Genomic DNA, 21,988 nt, shown 5'->3' with positions numbered 1-21,988 from the left:
ACACAAACAATTGCTGAGGTTTGCTTTCTAGGAAAGTTGAAATGAGAGACAAAAAATCTTAAATCTTGAAAATTATGGGGAAGAACAATGTGGTTCCTTTGCCTTTCTTTTACTTTTCTTTATTTGTTTTAATTCATCATGAATAAGAACATCATGTAGGAGAAGCAATATATACTTTACCTAGCAAATCACTACATAAAAATAAGTTTCAAAAATTTGGCCAGGCATGGTGGCTCATGCCTACAATCCCAGTACTTTGGGAGGCCAAGGCAGGCGGATCATGAGATCAGGAGATCAAGACCAGCCTGGCCAACATGGTGAAACCCTGTCTTTACTAAAATACAAAAAAATTAGCCAGGCATGGTGGTGCGCACCTGTAGTCCCAGCTACTCGGGATGCTGAGGCAGGGGAATCGCTTGAACCTGGGAGGTGGAGGTTGCCACTGCACTCCAGCCTGGTGATAGAGTGAGATTCTGTCTAAAAAAAGAAGTTACAAAAATTCAACATGAAAAATCACAAGCAAGTAAGGAAATAAGGCTATTTCTTTCTTACTAAATAACCCGAGCCTCACTGCCCTGCATTGTCAGAGTGAGATAGACACAGAAAAAGCTCCATTAGAATCATGCTGACAGGATAAAATAACTTTAGGTCACTAGTTTCTGTAAATTAAGTTGTAATAAAAGAAAATTTTGTTACTGAATCCCCTGTGTCCACCTCAGAAACTTCAAGAATAACAAGTTTTCAGTGGTTTAAGTAAAGATCTTCATCAATAAAACCTGTACTTCACACACAAAAAAATTACTTGACTAATGAAGGTAAAATGATTGCAGTTGCATAAGTCCTCTACTTCCTTAGACAAAACAAGCCTTTGCTATCAGCATTGGATCGCTGTTGAGACTTTCGATACCTAGGAACATGGCTCAGGGGAGGAAGAGGTCATCACTGAGGGCTAGAGTCCTTCACACACTCTAGGGGCAAAGGCAAGAGTCTTAGAAGATGGACTATTTTGACAACAAAGAAACAAGATGTTCCTCAGGGGTTGAATTCTGAAGTCATCAGGATTTGGTGAGCCTGCTCTCAGGGAGTAAGTTTGGAAGATTTTGGATTTGGGACACTTTGTCACTCTATAGGAGAGAATGTCAGTGGATGTGATAACTACCTTGTGAGTGAGGTGATGTTGGAAAATATTATCTTGGAATTAGAATCTCTACACCTATATGCACCTGAAAAAGAGCCAGTATTCCTGGGAGCATTGACACAGCCTGAGGAGCACTTAGACCACTAGTAAGAAATAGTGACAAAAACAGCAATGTCTGCATTAATCCTGAGTTTATGATCCCCATGAACCACAGCCTCAGGGACCTCAATAAATGCATTTTAGAAGGAAGAGAAATTTCACAGAAGTTCATTCACCAATACCCATCAATCTCTGCTGTGAATAAAACAGCAAACAAACCCAGTCCTAATGAGTTTCAACGCCATAGCTGGTCTGGTATATCCCTAACTACATTCACCCATAGAAGTGGGGGAGTCTCATTTCCTATGTAAAGAATGGAGGAAAAAAATAGAGCCTAGGATCAGGGCTCAAAATTTGTTCCTAGAACAGAAAAAGCAATGTTTATATATATATATATATATAAATGTGTGTACATGCACACGTGTATGTGTGTGTGTGTTTACATACATATATACACTTAGGTCTTTAGGACAAAGATGTTTCTCATGTAATTGATAAATATCCATTTTGATTCACACCTCTAAAGTTTACTAGGAAAATTAAACTTGTATTGCAAAATTAATAGTATGGAGTGATGTTTCTTCTTAGGTCATATGGAGAATAAAAAAATAAAAAGAAAGGGAAGTAAATGTAGAGGAATGCAGAAAATGAAAACTATTTGTTTCCTATTAAAAGCCATGTATAGCAAATGTCTTCAGAGAACCTAGGCTCCAAGTTACACTCAGACCCCAGCTCCACCAGGCCAGCAGCACCCTCATTTCCCAATGGCCAGCCTCTACTCTCTGGTGGTGGCCCTAGTAGTGTGCAGCTGTGGCTCTTTTGGATCGCTGGGATGTGACCTGCCTCAGAACCATAGTCTGATAGGAAAGAAGACTTTGGTGCTTCTGGGCCAAATGAAATGGATCTCCCCTTTCTTGTATCTTAAGGACAGAAGAGACTTCAGATTTCCCCAGGAGATGGTGGAAGTCAGCCAGTTGCAGAAGGCCCAGACTATATCTGTCCTCCATAAGATGCTGCAGCAGATCTTCAGCCTCTTCAACACAGAGCGCTCCTCTGCTGCCTGGAACATGACACTCCTGGACCAGCTCCATACTGGACTTCATCAGCAGCTAGAATACCTGGAGACCTGCTTGGTTCAGGCAGTGGGAGAAGGAGAATCTGCTGGGGTGATTGGGAGCCCTACACTGGCCTTGAGAACGTACTTCCAGGGAATCCGTCTCTTCCTGAAAGAGAAGAAACATAGTGACTGTGCCTGGGAAGTTGTCAGAGTGGAAATCATGAGATCCTTCTCTTTATCAACAAACTCACATCAAAGATTGAGAAGTAAGGAAGGAGACATGGAGTACTCTTGAAATAATTCTCATTGACTAATCTGCCATGTCACACTTGTACATGTGATCTTGGATGTTTTAAAAGACTCATTTCTGCTTTAGTTACTGAATTGGTTGAGATAAATTCAGCAAATACTTCATCAGTATATTAAGCAAGTATATGTTCAAAACATTCAGCTCCAGCGGCGTGGGAGTCTAAGAGATGACTCCCCCGATATTATTTATTTATTTCCATTGTTTTGCATCTATTGTATTTATAATATTTAGATATTTTACATATAACATGTTAATCTTCACATTGTATTAACATTTACAGAATATGTTCACCATTTAATGTTATTAAATTTGCAGTTTTGATTTATTAAATGTTTATCAAATAAAATTTTCATTTTTGTTCTAAAACCTAAGCCAAATTAAAGAAATGATTGCAAAATTTAATTGTTCATTCATTCCATTCACATTATATTTGTGAACTAAGTAAGTGGCAGACTGTAGAAATTCCTTCAAGTAATACAGGTGGCTAGAGCATACAGTTTCTGCTGTGTTGGAATTCTCAGTCTAAGAGGGAAGGAGACATAAAAACCATACTAATGTTTATATCATTTCAATTATATTAAGTGCTTCAGAGAGAAGTAAAGGAAAATTATGTTCTCACACCAGAATCTTTAGGTGTAAATGATGCTGGGAAGGGGGAAAAAATTGATGTTCTTCCCAAAGCGCCTGGGAGACATGAAAGTGCAGAGGTCTTATTGGCAGTTGGGAATGCTGGCCTAGAATGAACAAATATCATGGGCATAGGTATTAATTTAAGATTCTTTATTGTATTTCTGGTAATGAGGGCATGGGAATGGATGTGATCACGTATAAATAAGGGGAGAAAATTAGATGAAGACTGATCTATGTTCTGCAGACTGTTAATATTTAAAGGTACAGCAGAGAAGGAGAGTCTACAAAAGACACTGAGATTGAGTGGCCGGTGCACTTAGATGAAGAAATGAGGAAGAATGAGGGAGAGACTAATGAAGGGAACAGTAGTGCTTTCAGGGAAGATGGAGACTGACCTGTTCTACTGGACCTGAAACATACTCCACCACTGATCTTAGGATGATCTGGTTTTGCAGAATGAACGGGACAGAGACCAGATGGGAGTAGTTTGAAGAAGAAACACAAGAAGTGGCATTAGGTGCACTATGTATAGAAGGTCATCTTGGAAAGCTTGTTTGTGGTGTTAGGAAATAGGGTGATACCTGGAGAAGAGTGTGGGTTAACATCACCATGCATATATTTCAAATATTTTCTAAGCATCATTTTCAAAGAATAGCTGAATTTGAGTAAAACCTTTAAATATTTCCTTATTGAGATATGATTAAGATGTATTATTTAAAATGTAAAACACAGTGTTGAGGTATAAGTACACCTTGTGTAATGACTTCTACACATTACATAATCTACAGCTAATTAACACATTCATCACCTGACATAGTTAACAGTTTTGTTTTTGTATGCGTGCTGAGAACACCAAATATTTATTCCCATTTAAATCTTTAATCTTGAGTTAATTGTTGTATGTGGTGAAAGGTAGGGGTCCAGTTTTATTCTTCTGCATGTGGCTACTCAGCTATCCCAGCACCATTTATTGAATAGCAAGTCTTTTCCCCATTGCTTATTTTTGTAGGCTTTATAGGAGATCAGATGGCTGTAGACATGTGGCTTTATTTATGAGTTCTCTATTTTGTTTCATTGGTCTATGTGTCTGCTTTTGATTACTGTCGTCTTTAGTATAGTTTGAAGTCAGTAATGTGATGCTTCTGGCTTTGCTCTTTTTGTTTAGAATTGCTTTAGCTATTTGGACTCTTTTGGTTCCATATGAATTTTACGATAGTTTTTTTTCCAGTTTTGTGAAAATGACATTGGTCGTTTGATAGGAATAGCATCAAATCTGTAGATTGCCTTGGGCAGTGTGGCCATTTTAACAATATTGATTCTTCTAATCTATGAACATGGAATGTTTTTCCATTTGTTTGTCTCATCTATGATTTCTTTCGGCAGTGTTTTGTAGTTCTCCTTGCAGATGTCTTTCACCTCATTTATTAAATATATTCCTAGGTGTTTTATTTTTGTGTGGCTACATGGATTACATTCTTGATTTGACTCTCAGCTTGAACATTATTGATGTACAGAAATTCTACTGATTTTTGTACAGTAATTTATATTATATCCTGAAACATTAGTGAAGTTGTTTATCAGCTTGAGCAGCCTTTTCATAGGGTCTTTAGGGTTTTCTAGGTATAGGATTATATCTTCCACTCAGAGAGGTAGTTTGACTTCTTCCTTTCCTATGCTACTTCTTTCTTTCTCTTACCTGATTGCTCTCGCTAGAAGTTCTAGTACTATTTTGAATAGGAGTGGTGAGAGTGGACATCCTTGTCTTGCACTAGTTCTCAAGGGGAATGCTTCCAGTTTCTGCCCATTCAGTTTGATGTTAGCTGTGGGTTTGTCGTAGATGTCTCTTATTATTTTGAGGGATGTTCCTTTGATGCCTAGTTTCTTGAGAGTTTTTAGCATGAAGGGATGGTGGATTCTATTGAAATTTTTTTCCATGTCTATTGAGGCTATTATATGGTTTTGCTTTTAATTCTATTTATCTGATGAATAACATTTATTAATTTCTCTATGTTGAACCAAATTTACATCCCAGGAATAAAGCCTACTTGATCATGATGAATTAACTTGTTGATATACGTTGAATTCAGTTTGCTAGTATTTTCTAGAGGATTTTTGCACCTATGTTCTTCAGGGATATTGGCCTGTTGTTTGTGTTTTTCATTGTTTTTGCCAGGTTTTGGTATTAGGGTGATGTTGGCTTCACAGAATGAATTAGGGAGGAGTCCCTCCTCTTTTTTTGGTGGGAGGGAATAGTTTCACTAGAATTGGTACCAGCTCTTCTTTGAATTTGGCTGTGAAGCCATCTGGTCTGGGGCTTTTTTGTGGTTTGTTTGTTTGTTTGTTTGTTTCTGTTGCCCAGGATGGAGTGCAGTGGTGCAGTCTTGGCTTACTGCAACCTCCACCTCCCAGGTTCAAGTGATTCTCTGCATCAGCCTCCTGAGTAGCTGGGATTACAGGCATGCACTACCATGCCCAACTAGTTTTTGTATTTTTAGTAGAGATGAGGTTTCACTATGTTGGCCAGGCTGGCCTCAAACTCCTAACCTCAGGAGATCCACCCACCTTGGCCTCCCAAAGTGCTGGGATTATAGGCGTGAGCCACCACACCCAGCCACATGTATCTTTATAATAGAGTGATTTATATTTTGGGGGGTATATATCTAGTAAAGGGATTGCTGGGTGAAATTATCTTTCTGGTTCAAAATCTTTGAGGAATCACCACACCATCATCCACAATAGTTGAATTAATTTACATTCCCACCAACAGTGTAAAATGTTCCTATTTCTCTGCAACCTCACCAGCATCTCTTGTTTCTTGACTTTTTAATAATCATCATTCTGACTGGCATGAGATGGTATCTCATTTTGGTTTTGATTTGCATTTCTCTAAAGATCAGTGATGCTGAGCTTTTTTCATATTTGTTGGCTGCATGTATGTCTTGTTTTGAGAAGTGTCTGTTCATGTATTTTGCCCACCTTTAATGTATTTCTTTTTTTATTTTTCTTGTAAATTTGCTTAAGTTCCTTGAAGATTCTAGATATTAGACCTTTGTCAGATGGATAGATTGCAAAAATTTTCTCCCATTCTGTAAGCTTTCTGTTCGCTCTATGATAGTTTTTTTTGTGCAGAAGCTCTTTAGTTTAATTATATCCCATTTGTCAATTTTTGCTTTCCTTGCAATTGCTTTGGGCCAATTTCATCAAAAAATCTTTGGTCATGCCTGTGTCTTGATTTTCTTCTAGGGTTGTTATAGTTTTGGGTTTTACATTTAAGTCTTCAATCCATCTTGAGTTAATTTTGTATAAGGTGTAAGGAAGAGGTTCAGTTTCAGTTTTCTGCCTATGGCTAGCTAGTTCTCCCTACATCATTTGTTAAATAGGGATTCCTTTCCACATGGCTTATTTTTGTCAGGTTTGTCAAAGATCAGATGCTTTTAGATGTGTGGTTTTATTTCTGAGTTCTATATTTTGTTCCATTGGTCTATGTACTTGTTTGTATATCAATAGTACGCTCTTTTGGTTACTATAGCCTTATAGTATAGTTAGAAGTCAGGTAGCATGATGCCTCTGGTTTTGTTCTTTTTGCTTAGGATTGCCCTGGCTATTTGAGCTCTTTCTTGGTTCCTTGTGAATTTTAAAATAGTTTTTTCTAATTCTGGAATAATTTCAATGGTAGTTTAATGGGAATAGCATCGAATCTATAAATTGCTTCGGGCAGTATGGCCATTTTCACAGTATTGATTCTTCCTATCCATGAGCATGGAATGTTTTTCCATCTGCTTGTGTCCTCTCTGATTTCCTTGAGCAGTGGTTTATAGTTGCCCTTGAAGAGGTCCTTCACTTCCCTTGTTAGCTGTATTCCTAGGTATTTTATTCTCTTTGTAACAATTGTGAATGTCAGTTCTTTCATGATTGCACTCTCTTCTTGTCTGTTATTGGTGTAAAGAAATGCTTGTGATTTCTGCACATTGATTTTGTATCCTGAGACTTGTATCCTGAAGTTGCTTATCAGTTTAAGAAGCTTTTGGGCTGAGATGATGTGGTTTTCTAGATATAGAAAGACATTTTCTAGATTTCATCTGCAAACAAAGACAATTTGAGTTCCTCTCTTCCTATTTGAATACCCTTCATTTTTTTTTCTTGCCTGCTTGCCCTGGCTAGAACATCCAATACTATGTTGAATAAGAGTGGTGAGAGAGGGCATCCTTGTGTTGGTTTTCAAGGGGAATGCTATCAGCTTTTGCCAATTCAGTATGATAGAGGCTGTGGGTTTATCATATCTGGCTCTTATTATTTTGAGATATGTTCCTTCAATACCTAGTTTATTGAGAGTTTTTTAACATGAAGCGATGTTGAATTTTATCAAAGTCCTCTTCTGCATCTATTGAGATAATCATGTGGTTTTTGTCTTTAGTTCTGTTTATGTGATGAATTACATTTATTGATTTGAGTATGTTGAACCAGCCTTGCATCCCAGGGATAAAGCTGACTTGATCATGGAGGATAAGCTTTTTGATGTGCTTCTGGATTCAGTTTGCCAGTATTTTATTCCTCAGTATTTTTGCATCGATATTCATCAAGGATATTGGCCTGAAGTTTTCTTTTTTGCTGTATCTCTGCCAGGTTTTGGTATCAGGATGATGCTGGCCTCATAAAATGACTTAGGGAGGAGCCTCTCCTTTTCAATTGTTTGGAAGAGTTTCAGAAGAAATGGTACCAGCTCCTCTTTGTACCTCAGGTAGAATTCATCTGTAAATCCATCTGGACCTGGACTTTTTTTGGTTGGTAGGCTATATATTACTGCCTCAATTTTGGAACTTTTTAGTGGTCTATTCAGGGATTTAACTTCTTGCTGGTTCAGTCTTAGGAGGGTGTATGTACCCAGGAATTTATCCATTTCTTCTAGATTTTCAAGTTTATTTGCATAGAGGTGTATGTAGTATTCTCCGATGGTTTTCATTATTTACCCAGAAGTCATTCAGAAGCAGGTTGTTTAATTTCCATGTAGTTGTGTTGTTTTAAGAGGGTTTCTTAATCCTGAGTTCTAATTTGATTGTGCTGTGGTCTGAGATACTCTCTGTTATGATTTCCATTCTTTGGCATTTGCTGAGGAGTGTTTTACTTCCAATTATGTGATCAATTTTAGATTAAGTACAATGTGGTATCAATAAAAATGTATATTGTGTTGTTGTTGGGTGGAGAGTTCTGTAGATATCTACCAGGTACACTTGATCCAAAGCTGAGTTCAAGTCCTGAATATCTTTGTTAATTTTCTGTCTCAATGATCTGTCTAATATTGACAGTGGGGTATTAAAGTTTCCCACTATCATTGTGTGGGGATCTAAGTCTCTTTGTAGGTCTTCAAGAACTTATTTTATGAATCTGGGTGCTTCTGTATTGGGTGCATTTATATTTAGGATAGTTAGCTCTTCAAGTTGAATTGTACATTTTATTATTACATAATTCCCTTCTTTGTCTTTTTTGACCTTTGTTGGTTTAAGATCTATTTTGTTGGAATAGATCTTAATGGAAAAAAGCAAGCTCTGCTTTTTTCTGCTTTCCATTTGCTTGGTAAATTTTCCTCCATGCCTTTATTTTGAGCTATTCGTGTCTTTGCATGTGAGATGTGTCTTTTGAATACAGCACACTGATGGGTCTTGTCTTTTTATCCAGCTTGCCATTCTGTGTCTTTTAATTGGGGTTTCTAACCCATTTACATTTAAGGTTAATATTGTTATATATGAATTTGATCCAGTCATCATAATGATGGCTGGTTAATTTTGCAGACTTGTTAATGTAGTTGCTTCATAGTGTCATTGGTCTGTGTACTTCAATGTGTTTTTGTAGTGGCTGGTTTTTCCTTTCCATGTTTATTTCTTCCTTCAGGAACTCTTGCAAGTCAGGCCTGGTGGTGATGAAATTCCTCAGCATTTGCTTGTCTAAAAAGGAATTTATTTATTCTTTGCTTATAAAGCTTGTTTTGTTTGATATGAAATTCTGGGTTGAAAATTATTTTCTTTAAGAATGTGGAATATTGCCCCCTAATCTCTTCCGGCTTGTAGGGTTTCCTACTCAGAAGTCTGCTGTTAGTCTGATGGGCTTCCCTTTGTAGGTGACCTGGCCTTTCTCTCTGTCTGCTCTTAACACTTTTTCCATCATTTTGACCTTGATAAATTGATAATTATGTTTCTTGGAGTTGTTCTTCTTGTGGAGTATTTTATTGGGGTTCTCTGGATTTCCTGAATTTGAATATTGGCCTGTCTTGCTAGGTTGGGGAAGTTCTCGTGGATGATATCCTGATATGTGTTTTCCAACTTGGTTTTATTCCCCTCATCTCTTTCAGGTACTCCAATCAGTTGTAGGTTTGGACTTTTTACGTAGTCCCATTCTTCTCAGATATTTTGTCCATTTCTTTTTATTGTTTTTTCTCTAATCTTATCTGCCTGCCTTATTTCAGCAAGACAGGCTTTAAGCTCTAGTATTACTTCTTCCACTTCTTGGATTTGGCTATTGATACTTGTGTTTGCATCATGATGATACAGCTGCTTCCTGTTCCATTGTGGTTCCTGGCTGTTAATTTTCAATTGAAAGCAAATGTTGAGTGAAAGTTTTTGGTTTTTCAGAAACTTCTATATAAGAGACCTTTCTTTTTCTTCTCCTGGTGAATATTTTTTGGAAATGAGAGAATGCCCCCATTACAATGTAACCTTTGCTGTAGCAGAAAGGACAAAGAATGCAAGATCAATTTTACTCTGGGGGTTGTTAAAATATTTACAGAGGATGAGAGATACCTATTGGCCAAGATGACAAAGACATACTCCAAGTCTATGGAGAGCAAGCTTTTCTGTTCTGTGCAGTATGCTGCCTCCTTGCAGGTGATTTTTCTCCAGAGGTAAAAGGGGCTCTTTCTCAGAAAGAACTGACCCTATTGTTGGAAAAAGACTGTTTCCATGGCTTTTGTATTGTAGAAGGGAAAAACACTTCCAGCTTCAGGCAGGACGTGTCCTTTGGGCAAAGAACAGCTATGTGGGGAAGGGGTGAGAATATGTCCCTTGCCTCCAGCCTGTAGAGCCTCCCAGGACCTCCTGAATCATCCCTCCCTCTCTGTATTGTGCTAAACTAGGAATCAGTACAGCCTGCCAATTTGGGTGTAGAATTGCAAGGGAAATGAAGAAAACAATCTTCTGTTTGAAGGTACATTAGTTCTTTCTTAAAAGTGAGTTGCTAATTTTGCAAATTTATTCCTTAGATCACGTCACTTAACTTTATAATTAGGTGAATATTCTCTGTTACTTTGAATAACGACTCAACTTGCATTCTTTCTACTTTTAGTAGTAAGAGAGAGCAGAGACATTTGCAAAGGGATCAGAGGATACAATTCTTGCCAAATGACAGCCAGCAGAGGTATCTATTTGGGTAGAATTTGGGAAGTTTAAAGTAATCTGCAAAATAATGTAATTCAAGAAGTTAATCAGGAAGCGTGTGTGTGTGTGTGTGTGTGTGTGTGTGTGTGTGTGTGTGTCTGTGTGGCTGTGAATTGCTGTAGTAGGAAAAGGCCTCAATTTAGAAGGAATTTCACAAATCTTTGCTAAGTTATACACTCAACCTTTAGATTGCTCTTTGTAAGTGGGATAGGAGAGGGATTGGAGAACTCAGTTATATTTTGCCACATATTTTTCACTTTCTTTTTTTCTCCCCAGTTTAAAAGCACAGAAAAACATTAAAAATTTAGAATTTACTTGGTCCTCTCTCTCTTTCCCTGTCTTAGTGATTGCTTAACACTTTTCAGATATTACTATCTCTTCTATTCTTTTATTAATTTTTATGCTGCTAATTTCTTTAGTGTGATTTTACTTTTTTGTTGTTCCTCATTTTATGTTCAGTCAGCAAAAATTATATGATATGGCTCTGCATTTTCATCTTACCCTTGAAAAATCTCTGTAATCATGTCCTGATCATATCCAGAGTTAATTTTTTGTGTATCCTAAAGTAATGGAGAACTGAAGCGAGGGGGTGGCAGAGTTGGCAGTGAGGGCTCTATCACAGGCTGCCCTGCACAAGTGCCTGGGAAACACCCCTCAAGAGGGACACATGGAGCCTTGATTCTTTCCCTGGATCCCTTGGAGGAGTAACAAAGATTGTGGTACAGCACTGGAGACACTGGGGCTTTGTCAGGTCAGGGTGTGAGAACGTGAATGTGGCCATGCCTGGACTCCCCCTGTCTGCCAAGCTCAGGACTGCAGAAGTCAAGGATGTCCCACTGGGCACAGAAACACTGAATAGAGGGGGTCCTGCCCACAGACTATACCCAATGAGCTGCTAAAGAATCCAGGAGCAAATCTGCCCCTGCTTAGGCACTCCCATGTTTTAATTCTCCTAGGAGGAGATGCACAAGGCTCAGGACTCTCATTTGTTCAAAAAAGCAGAGCCCACATGTAATGTGAAGAAGTTGAAAGAACCAGCCACAGCTTGAGAACATGGAAGGAGAACAGAGACTGGAACAGCAACAGGTCCTCAGGAGATGGAACACTTCCAATGAGAGCACTAAGTCAACTGTTCAGGTTATTCTAATTAGAGGGAGAGAAGATTGAAGTGGATGCTGAGAGCACAGAGTTCTCCTATGGAGATGTGGCCAACATCAGCGTCCCAGGATGGATGACAGCAGCCTGTAGTGTACTGGAAAGGATGAGGTATTTGACTACCTGCTGCTTCTTGTGGTTTCTTCCTTGGAGCCAACAAGTCATTCCACTGCAGGGAAAATTTTTCATGGGGCCAAAGCAATCAAAGGAAACTCTTAAATTCAGGTCTTGATATGGCTTCCTTTGAAAACAAATAAATAATATTTGAGCAGAAGAGATACAGGTAGGTATTTGAATACATTTAGCAACAATTGGAGCAGAGCTTTCCCAGCAAGACAGATACTAGTAATGTGGGTATTTGGTGATCACAACTGCTAATGGCAGCAAAGACCTTTATTAAAATTTATTTAACTCAATTGAAAATAGAAAATTGGTGGCTCAATTATTCCCCTCCCCCTGCCAGTAGGTGCATTCTACACTTGGTTGGCACATTTAAAGTGCCTACTTTCCACTTCCTGAGGATTAGGTTCCAAAGAACAAGCAAGGGATATCTTTTATGTTTGGTAAAATAATAGTGCTTTTATCATTTTATCAATTAATGCTGATTTTAATGATATGTTTATTTCAAGACTACAGTTTTATTTTATGATTTTTAATAAGATGAGGTTAGAAATTAAATACAAACCACCATATTAGGCACGTGGGCTGAGTTTGGCATTAAAGCCAGACTCATTGGTAAGCTGCCCTTTAAAAGCATTCACTGCTTCTGTGCAGGAAATGGAAAACATTTTTCCATCTTGATCATACAAAACACAAAACATCTGATGGCATGATGCCTCCAGCTGTTCTTTTTGCTCAGGATCGTTTTTTCTATTCAAAGTCTTTTGTGGTTCCATGCAAATTTCAGTATTTTGTTTACGATTTCTATGAAGAATCATTGGTATTTTTGTGGGGATTGCACTGAATCTGTAGATTGCTTTGGGTAATATAGACATTTAATGATACTAATTCTTTCAATCCATGAGCATGGGATATCTTTCCATTAGTTTGTATTTTTCTCAATTTCTTTTATTAGTGTTTTATAGGTTTCCTTGTAGAGCTCTTTAATCTTGTTGGTAAATTTACTCCTAGGTGTTTTATTTTATGTGCAGCTGATGTCAATGGGATTGCCTTCTGGATTTCTTTTTTAGCTAGTTTGTTGCTTGTATATAGAAATGTGATGGCTTTTTATATATTAATTTTGTATCTTGCAATTTTTCTGCATTAGTTTATCAGTTCTAAGAGTTTTTTGGTAGAGCCTTTAGGTTTTTCTACATATGAGAACATATTGTCTGCAAACAGAGACAATTTGACTTCCTCCTTTCCAGGAAGGAAAGGATGCCCTGCGCTTGAGTCCCTGGCCTGAGAAACAACCCCATGGGCCATCCCTGGCAGACACATCCCCAGGATGGCTGAGCGGCTGTGTGACCATGTCCCAGGCCCGAATTAATATTTGTAAAGATCTTAGAGTAGTGTATCATTCATTGTAAGCATGCAATCTTGTTTTTTAAAAATTTTTTAAATCTACTGTTTTGGTTTTTTTTTTTATATCACAATTATTATTACTAGCCAGATTAAGAGCAGAATCTTCTGGGATAATCTAATTCTTCTCTTTTAACTGTAGATTTATGGAAGAAATTTTTTTATTGCCTGGGTAGATTTATTAACTTGGTAGAGTGCTCAGGCAAGGCTAATATCCACTACCCTCCAGAGAGGATTGGTGTTATAACAACGGGGGTCTGATTGCTTGTCTCTTGGGAGGTAGTTGGTGTGACTCCTCCTTTTTCTCCTCAGAGCTGACCACATGTAGGCATACAGTTAGATAGAAAAAATAAGTTTTAATGTTAGATACCATGGTAGGGTGACTATAGTTAACAACAATATATTAATATTTTAAAAATAGCTAGAAGAGAGGAGTTGAAATGTTCCCAACATGAAGAAAGAATATAAATACTAAAAGTGATAGGTATCCTAAATACTCTAGCTTGATCATTACACATCCTACGCATGTATTAAAATAGCACATATACCCTATAAATATGTATAAATATTATGTATTGGAAAAATTTAGAAAATACATACTATAATAAAATGCAAAGGATTAAGTAATGTGGACTTAATGAAGGAAACGTCATGTAGCTCGTCTTGCAAATCTGAGGACAGTTCATTGACCCAGGAGTTGCTCTTCTTGGAGCCTCTGGCAGAAGCTGCCGTTTCCCTGCCTTTGTGTACCTCAACATTGGCCTTCATTTTTCTCCCTGCCAGAGCACCTACTCCTCAATTTTATTGCATTGAATTTTGCCAGCTTACACTTTGCAATTTTGTCACTAGCAAGTCACTTCCCTCTTTCACTTTCATGACATTTGTACTTACATTTGTTTTCTTTTTGCTCACAAATAATGTCATGTTTTGCTTTTTAGGAAAGTTCAAACGAGAAACTAAAAATATGAAATCTCAAAAATTACAGAGAAAAACTATGTGGCTTGTTTTCCTTTTACTTCTTTTTATTTGTGTTACTTCATCTTGAATTAGAATGTAATACAGAAAGAGTAAGACAAACCTTGCCCAGTAAGTCAGTCATGTGAACAGAAATTATGCAAAAATTAAAAATGAAAAACCACATTGGGAGGCCGAGGCGGGTGGATCACGAGGTCAGGAGATCGAGACCATCCTGGCTAACACGGTGAAACCCCGTCTCTACTAAAAAATACGGGCGTGGTGGCGGGCGCCTGTAGTCCCAGCTACTCCAGTGGCTGAGGCAGGAGAATGGTGTAAACCCGGGAGGCGGAGCTTGCAGTGAGCCGAGATCCGGCCACTGCACTCCAGCCTGGGTGGCAGAGCCAGACTCCGTCTCAAAAAAAAAAAAAAAAAAAAAAAATGCCTTGCATTACCAGGGTGAAACAGAGTAACAAAGAACCCTAAGAAAATCATACTGAGTGGATGAACAACTGAAAGTCACTAGTTTCTGTCATATTAGTTTCTATGAGAGACAAAATCATCATTGAATCCCCTGTGCCTACCTAGCTTTGAAAGGTCAAATATAACAAGCATTCAGTAGTTTTAAGTATTGAATAATAAAAATAAGACTGGAGCAATAAAAGCTATACTTGGCAAAATACAAATTGTTTGCTTGCTTGGGTAAAAATTATTGGAATTGAATAATTCTTCCACCTACTTAGACAAAATAAATTTTGCTATCAGCATCTGAGCACTGTAGACACATTTGATACCCAGGGACATGGGATCAGGACAGGAGGAGGTAACCACTGAGAAGCAGAGTCCTTCACACAAACACTCTAGGGGAAAGGGCAGGGGTCTTTGAGGACTAATTATTTTGGCTCAAGGAAACAGGCCCCTCCTTAGTAAAAGCGTTCAAAAGCTGTCAGCCTGCCTCAGGGAATGAGTTGGGAAAAGTTTGAGTTGAGGACATTGTCACTCTAGAGGAAAGGGTGTTACTGGATGTGATAAACACTTTGTGAGTGAAGTGATGGTAGGAAAATAAAATTATCTTAGAATTTGAATCTCCATATCCCCATGCACCTGGAAAAGACCAGGATTCTTGCTAGGGATATTGTTGGAAACAAGCCCCCCCAAATCTGGCCATAAACTGGCCCAAAACTGGCCATAAACAAAATCTCTGCAGCACTGTGATATGTTCATGATGGCCATAACACCCATGCTGGAAGGTTGTGGGTTTACTGGAATGAGGGCAAGGAACACCTGGCCTGCCCAGGGCAGAAAACCGCTTAAAGGCATTCTTAAGCCACAAACAATAGCATGAGCGATCTGTGCCTTAAGGACATGCTCCTACTACATGTTAACTAGCCCAACTTATTCCTTTAATTTGACCCATCCCTTTGTTTCCCTTAAGGGATGCTTTTAGTTAACTTAATATCTATAGGAACAATCCTAATGACTGGCTTGCTGTTACTAAATACATGGGTAAATCTCTGTTCTAGGCTCTCAGCTCTGAAGGCTGTGAGACACCTGATTTCCTACTTCACACTTCTATATTTCCGTGTGTGTGTCTTTAATTCCTCTAGCGCCACTGGGTTAGGGTCTCCCTGACTGAGCTGTTCTTGGCAGGGTATTATCACAGCCTGAGGAGCATTGCAGACCTCCAGTAAGAACACTATGGGAAGCAAGGGCTATGTCTATAGTAATCCTGACCTGGTGGCCCCAGTGAGGCGTAATCATATGGACCCGCATGAATGTATTTTAGAAGAAAGAGAAACATAATCACAGCTTCTACTGTGAATAAAAGAGTGAACAAAACCCAATTATTGGTTCTAAAGAGCTTATTGTCACAGATGGCCTGGTAAATTGCCAACCAAATACAGAAACCTATTGGGTAGGAGGTGCCTGATTTCCTATGTAAAGCATGGAGGGTAAAATGTAGCTTAGGATCAGGGCAAAAATTTTGCTCCTGACATAGAACAAAATAATAATTATATATAAAAAATGTATGTGAGCATTTTCATATGTGAGTATTCACATTTCTACATGCACTTCAGTTTTTTAGGAGAAAAGATATTTCTAATTTAATTAATAAAAATCTGATATCTGATCAAATTCCTCATCCCACGTACTCAATATATAATTACCCTGACTTGCCTTTAGAAAGAATTATGTTCAGTTCAGCAAGGATCCCCGTGCCTTTGATGTCTCCTTTTAGTGATGTTCTATCCACTGACCCCCTCATTCTGCTTGTTGGGTATAAACCCCAGGATGTCTTTGCTGATTTTTGAGTTGAGCACCAACTGACCTCTCTCCCCTATTGATATGGTTTGGGTCAGCATCCCCATCCAAATCTCACATGGAATTGTAATCCCCAGTGTTGGAGGTGGGACCCGGTGGAAGGTGATTGGATCATGGGGTGGTTTCTCATGGTTTAACACCATCCCCCTGGTGGTGTCATGGTAAGAGTGAGTTATTTAAAGATCTGGTTGTTTAAAATTGTGCAGCACCTCTCCTGCTTTTCTCCTTCTGCTCCGGTCATGCAGGACATACCTGCTTCCACTTAGCCTTCTGCCATGATTGTAAGTGTCCTGAGACCTCCCCAGCCATGCTTCCTATATGGTCTGCAGAATCGTGAGCCAATTAAACCTCTTTTCTTTCTAAATTACCCAGTCTCAGGTTTTTCTGTATAGTAATGCAAGAACTATACACCTATCATGATAGTTTTGACATCTGTTGCAATACTTCTAAATAAAGCCTTCCTTACTGTTATACCAAGTATCAGCATAATTTTTTCTTTAACAGATCCTTAAATTAAGGCAGTACAATCAATGCTGTGTTGACCTACAACATAAAAGGCATCAACTAGCTGGCAAGTCTGGTGACTCAGGGTCTTTTGTCATCTTAGTCCTTATCCTCTAATGCCATGGACTCTCCTCATTTCTCCAGAAGTGTTTCCATTTCCACACCTTTAATAATCTCTTTAGTTAAACTTTCCAGGTGTGCTCTCCCTGAGCTCTGAGCCTCAGCTCATTGGTTTAGTTCTGATTTAGTTCATGTCTCTAGCCTGACAATGACTTGTTCTTTCTTAAATTTGTGCTACACAGGTGGAAATCTAAAGTATTGTGGATATTTGGTTAGAAGAATAGTACTATGTAGAATTTTAAATGAATAGAAATACACAGGGTTCATGAATACATTTACTGGGGTGAACAATGTGTTTGACAAATGCATTCATGTTTATGATAGTGTATCCTCAAGAAGACAAAACTAGAATATAATGTATACACTCCTTTACCAGGAGTGTAAGTAAAGTAGGGCCCAATTTCATTGTAATGTTGGCATGAGCAAATAGGGCATCACAGTGAAGGAGACAAATAGAAACTGAAGAGAAAGACCCTATCATTACATAGGCAGGACTCTACTGGGAAAGGATTCACTGGTCTAGAAATCAACTCTGGTTCTTATGTCCAGAAATATTCCCAGAGAGCATGTAAGAGCTCAGACTTCAGAGTTGAATTTTCTGCATCCAAACAGTAGCTCCACAACTTAATAGCTTCCTGTGCTTTCATTTTTCTTTTGTAAATGGGACAATAGTAAAATCTATCACTGTGTGCTTTGGTCAGTGATATCTCCAGTGAATAAATGGGGTTAGGGACATGGTAGGTGTTCAGTAAATATGAAAAACAAAAATATTCTTTATTGGTTAAGTGAGCATTGATTACGCAAGTGCTAAAAACAGTGTCTGACTGAAAATACTTTCTAGAGTATAGATATCTCATTCCTCTTATTAACATTATCTTTATTATATAACTCTATTAAGTTGGGGAAGTGTCCTTTGAAGTTATCAAGTGTCTTGTTTCTTATTAGAAATATAACAAGAAAAAAAATGACCTTTGGAGTGTACTTATCCACTAGTGGAGAGCTTGGTGCAATGAACAGTTAACCATTTTCCAGAGAAAATATTGTACTCTTTCAAGTTTGCCTTTCTTGCGTATTAACTCTTACAGTTGGTGTGTTTGCAAGATGGGCTTCAGCAAATCTGAAAACACCCTGTGTACCAGGAGTAATTACTTTTCTTCCAGCCCATACTTATTTGCTACCTTTGACCTACATCCCTTCTACCATTTTGCTTCTGTTCTTTCCCACCACTTAACCTCCATCATGGCTGGGCTGAATGCAGTTAAGGTATATTTTGTCATTGTTTTTTCTTAGTGGGATATTACTTCCATTTACATTTTAATCACATTCAGATATACTTTTGTTTTCTTTTTGTCCCCATTCATTAGGATGCAAAAAGTGACAACTTTTGCTTTTTATGAAAATGAAATGAGAAAGAAAGATATGTCTGGCATGCTATGGAAAACAACTGTACAAGTCATTTATGTTATTACATTTGCATCTCATTATGAACATTTAGGACAAAGATAATTTCCTTTAGTTTGATCAGAATCAACAAAGAACCTCTGAAGTTTCTTTGGAAATTTGAATTTTCCTGCAAAAAAAAGTTTTTAATCAAATTGAGGATATTTTTTTCAATTGTGTATTCTCATTCCATATGATGCTACTCCCAAGGGTGTAGAAGTTAGTTCTTGAGAGTGGGAACAAATCTTACATATTTAAATGGGGTTTGTGGCCCTTCAAAGCTCAACCTTCTCTAACAAAATCTTATTCCTTAGTTTTTTTGTTTTCTCCCCATTGGGTTTTCTTGTGTATCACATAAGAAGCATTGACATTAAGTTCATGAAAGATACACAAAATGTATATAAGTTCAGTGTTACAAACCTACAGCAAATGGGTAGCTGTGACTGCAATACTTTCCAAGGCTTACTAGATCTCAAAGTCATATCAAGAGACATGTGCTCTGCATACATATGGTTTGTCACTGGCCATCTTATAGATGTTACTTATTTTTTATCCTTAGCATTTCTAACTGTGTTGTGGGCTTCGAGAATAATTTATATTTTATTCTACTAAAGTTGTTCAATACATTAATAATTAGGTCGAGCATTGAAGAAAAAAGTCTTGACAATATTTAGCTGACCAGCAGCTAGTGAAGTTAAAAAATTTCTCACATGCAACAAAATTGAAAGTTAAGTACAACCCTGCCACAGAGGCTGGGAGAGGTGACTGGCCCTTTGTTGTTCTGTGAGAAATCAAACTTCCAACATGACAAGCAGGAAGCCCGCAGCTAAGGGAGTCAGTATGTCACAATTACAAGCACCTGGGGTCTTTCCAGAGCATCATACCTTCTCCAGCCCCTGGAGCCACCTGCTTTCCTAAGTGGCTGTGGGAAAGGCCTGAGGTCCCAGACACTGTCCACTGTGCTGCTTCCCTCCATTCTCTCCAAGCAGAGCGCAAGTTCAGCCACCTTTGAAAGACACTTACCCCCTGGCCTGGGGATGCACAAGTTCAAAGCTTTGCAGGGAGTAACCATGGGCTACGGCTTCATGAAAATGTCCCACTCACCAGTATCTTTTTCGCAGATATGGATGTGGAGGCATGAGGGAGGGCGATTATTGGATTACCAAGGTGCTGCTAAAAGCAGAGGAGAAAATACCCATTCCCAGTCATGTGTCTGGTGTGACATTTCACCAACCCATTTAAGTGCACAGGCCTCCAAATATCTACCTAATTAGTATGATGGTTTAGGCATTCTACACTTAAAATCACTGGCCTCGTGTTAACTGAAGCCTGACTGGCCACTGTCTCAAAGACACAGATGATGACCTGATCCCTCAGGAACAGTTGGTGTTTCAGCTTTGTGGGAGTGACTTTCAAGGTATGGAGCACTTGGGGGGTCTTTGAATACTGTCAGGTTTCACATCTCTGCTTTGGGTGAAAAGCTCATCACCCACAGTAGTCAAGTAGTCAGGGATGTGCCTGTACTTGCTGGGGTTGATCTGTTGAAACTTTATGTCTAGACAATGGAAACATCCAGGAGCATTTCTGCTTTCATGTGGCCTCTTAATAATTGATGTCCCTGAAGTCCTATGTCCTCAGGGACAGTTCCTCTGATTGCTGGATGGTACCAGCTTTCATGATGTTAAATCTAACCTATAAAAACCTGAGCATGAATCTCCAAGAAAATAAGACCTTGTTCTTTCTCATTTAAATGCCCCCTTATTTTCTTCTCTAATATTCTGAGTAGGATTTCCAGTATTGTGTTGAAAGAAGTAGTGCGAGTGGGGATCTTTATCTTATAATAAATCTCAAAAAAAAAGATTCCAACATTTCACCATTGATTACAGTGTTAGCTAATGGCTTATCTTATAGCTAATAAGGAATGTATCTCTTTATTGTGAAGTATATTCTTTCTATACCTAGTTTGTTATAAATTGTATTAGAAATGGATTTTAAACTTTGTCAAAATAATTTTAGGCATGCATAAAAATAGTTGTGATTTTTAATCTTTTTATTCTGTAAATAAGGTGTATGGCATTTTTTGATTCCAACATATTAAAATATTCTTGCATCCCAGGAATAAATCAAGTTTGATCATAATAAATGATCCTTTTATAGTGCTTTTGAATTTCATTTGCAACTACTTTGTGGATGATTTTTCATCTGTGTTCATCAGGAATATTGGCTTGCAATTTTTTTTTCTTGTAATGTCCATCTCTGGCTTTGGTATCAAGTTAATGCTGGCTTCATAAAAGGAGTTTGGAAGTATTCCTCCTTAATTTTTTCAAAGATTTGGTTCCATTTAAATGTTTGGTGAAATTTAGCAGTAATCAGATCTAAAAAAACTTCAGTACACTAAAAATAAATGATAAAAATATTTTAAATTTTTAAGTGTTTATCACTTTCAAATAATTTTTAAGTATTCATTACTTAGATATATAATGTTTATCTATAAACATTAGAAAATGCTTATAATTTGTTAATTTGCTTATGTAATTTAATACACTACAATTTATTTGTTTGTTTTTTGAAACAGAGTCTCACTCTTAACCCAGGCTGGAGTGCAGTGGCGCAATCTCGGCTCACTGCAACCTCCACCTCATGGGTTCAAGGAATTCTCTGCCTCAGCCTCCTGAGTAGCTGAGATTACAGGTGCCCACAACCACGCCCAGCTAGTTTTTTTTTTTTTTTTTTTTTAAGTTGAGATGGGGTTTCACCATCTTGGCTAGGCTGGTCTTGAGCTCCTGACCTCATGATCCACCCGCCTTGGCCTTCCAAAGTGCTGGGATTACAGGCGGGAGCCATCTCACCAGGTCCACAGTACAATTTATATCAGTAAATAAATTACATTGAAGTCCATAAGCAAATTCAGTTATAAAGTTAAGATAAATTTGAATCAATTTTAAATTTAACTTTTAGCTTAAATTTTTCATTTGGTTATTTTTAAACCCGCATTGAATACAAAGATTAAACTTTGCACTTTTTGAGTATAGAGATATACATATAGTATATAAATAGATACATATTATATCTGTGTTGTTAAATTTTCATGGTGGGTTCAATTAAGAAAAAGGTATCTAAAAAGTCTCCGGAAACAAGATGGGGGAGACAATAATGAAAAACCAAATGGTTGAGAAACACAGCTCTGAACTCATGTAAAGAGTGCTTGAAGGAAAGCAAAAACAGAAATGGAAAGTGGCCCAGAAGCATTAAGAAAGTGGAAATCAGTATGTTCCCTATTTAAGGCATCAGCTCGAAGCAAGGCCTTCAGAGAA

At 38.0% G+C, this 21,988-nt stretch overlaps 1 protein-coding gene across 1 annotated transcript; it reads left to right on the top strand.

Moving 5' to 3' along the window:
- The first annotated feature begins 2,001 nt into the window (after positions 1–2,001).
- On the top strand, positions 2,002–2,934 carry LOC111537202 (interferon omega-1-like). The gene has a single exon (XM_023203868.1). The coding sequence runs from the start codon at positions 2,002–2,004 to the stop codon at positions 2,587–2,589; it is 588 nt and encodes a 195-aa protein (XP_023059636.1). The 3' UTR covers positions 2,590–2,934.
- The last annotated feature ends 19,054 nt before the right edge of the window (positions 2,935–21,988 follow it).

The sequence above is a fragment of the Piliocolobus tephrosceles genome, chromosome 14 (assembly GCF_002776525.5).
Source record: "Piliocolobus tephrosceles isolate RC106 chromosome 14, ASM277652v3, whole genome shotgun sequence".
Classification (NCBI taxonomy): Eukaryota; Metazoa; Chordata; class Mammalia; order Primates; family Cercopithecidae; genus Piliocolobus; species Piliocolobus tephrosceles.
The sequence above is the reverse complement of the archived record's forward strand: the minus strand, read 5'-3'. Positions and strand labels throughout refer to the sequence as shown.

Bases quoted from the DNA above. Each gene is read 5' to 3' on its own strand.
- LOC111537202 (XM_023203868.1), top strand. From the start codon at position 2,002: ATGGCCAGCCTCTACTCTCTGGTGGTGGCCCTAGTAGTGTGCAGCTGT.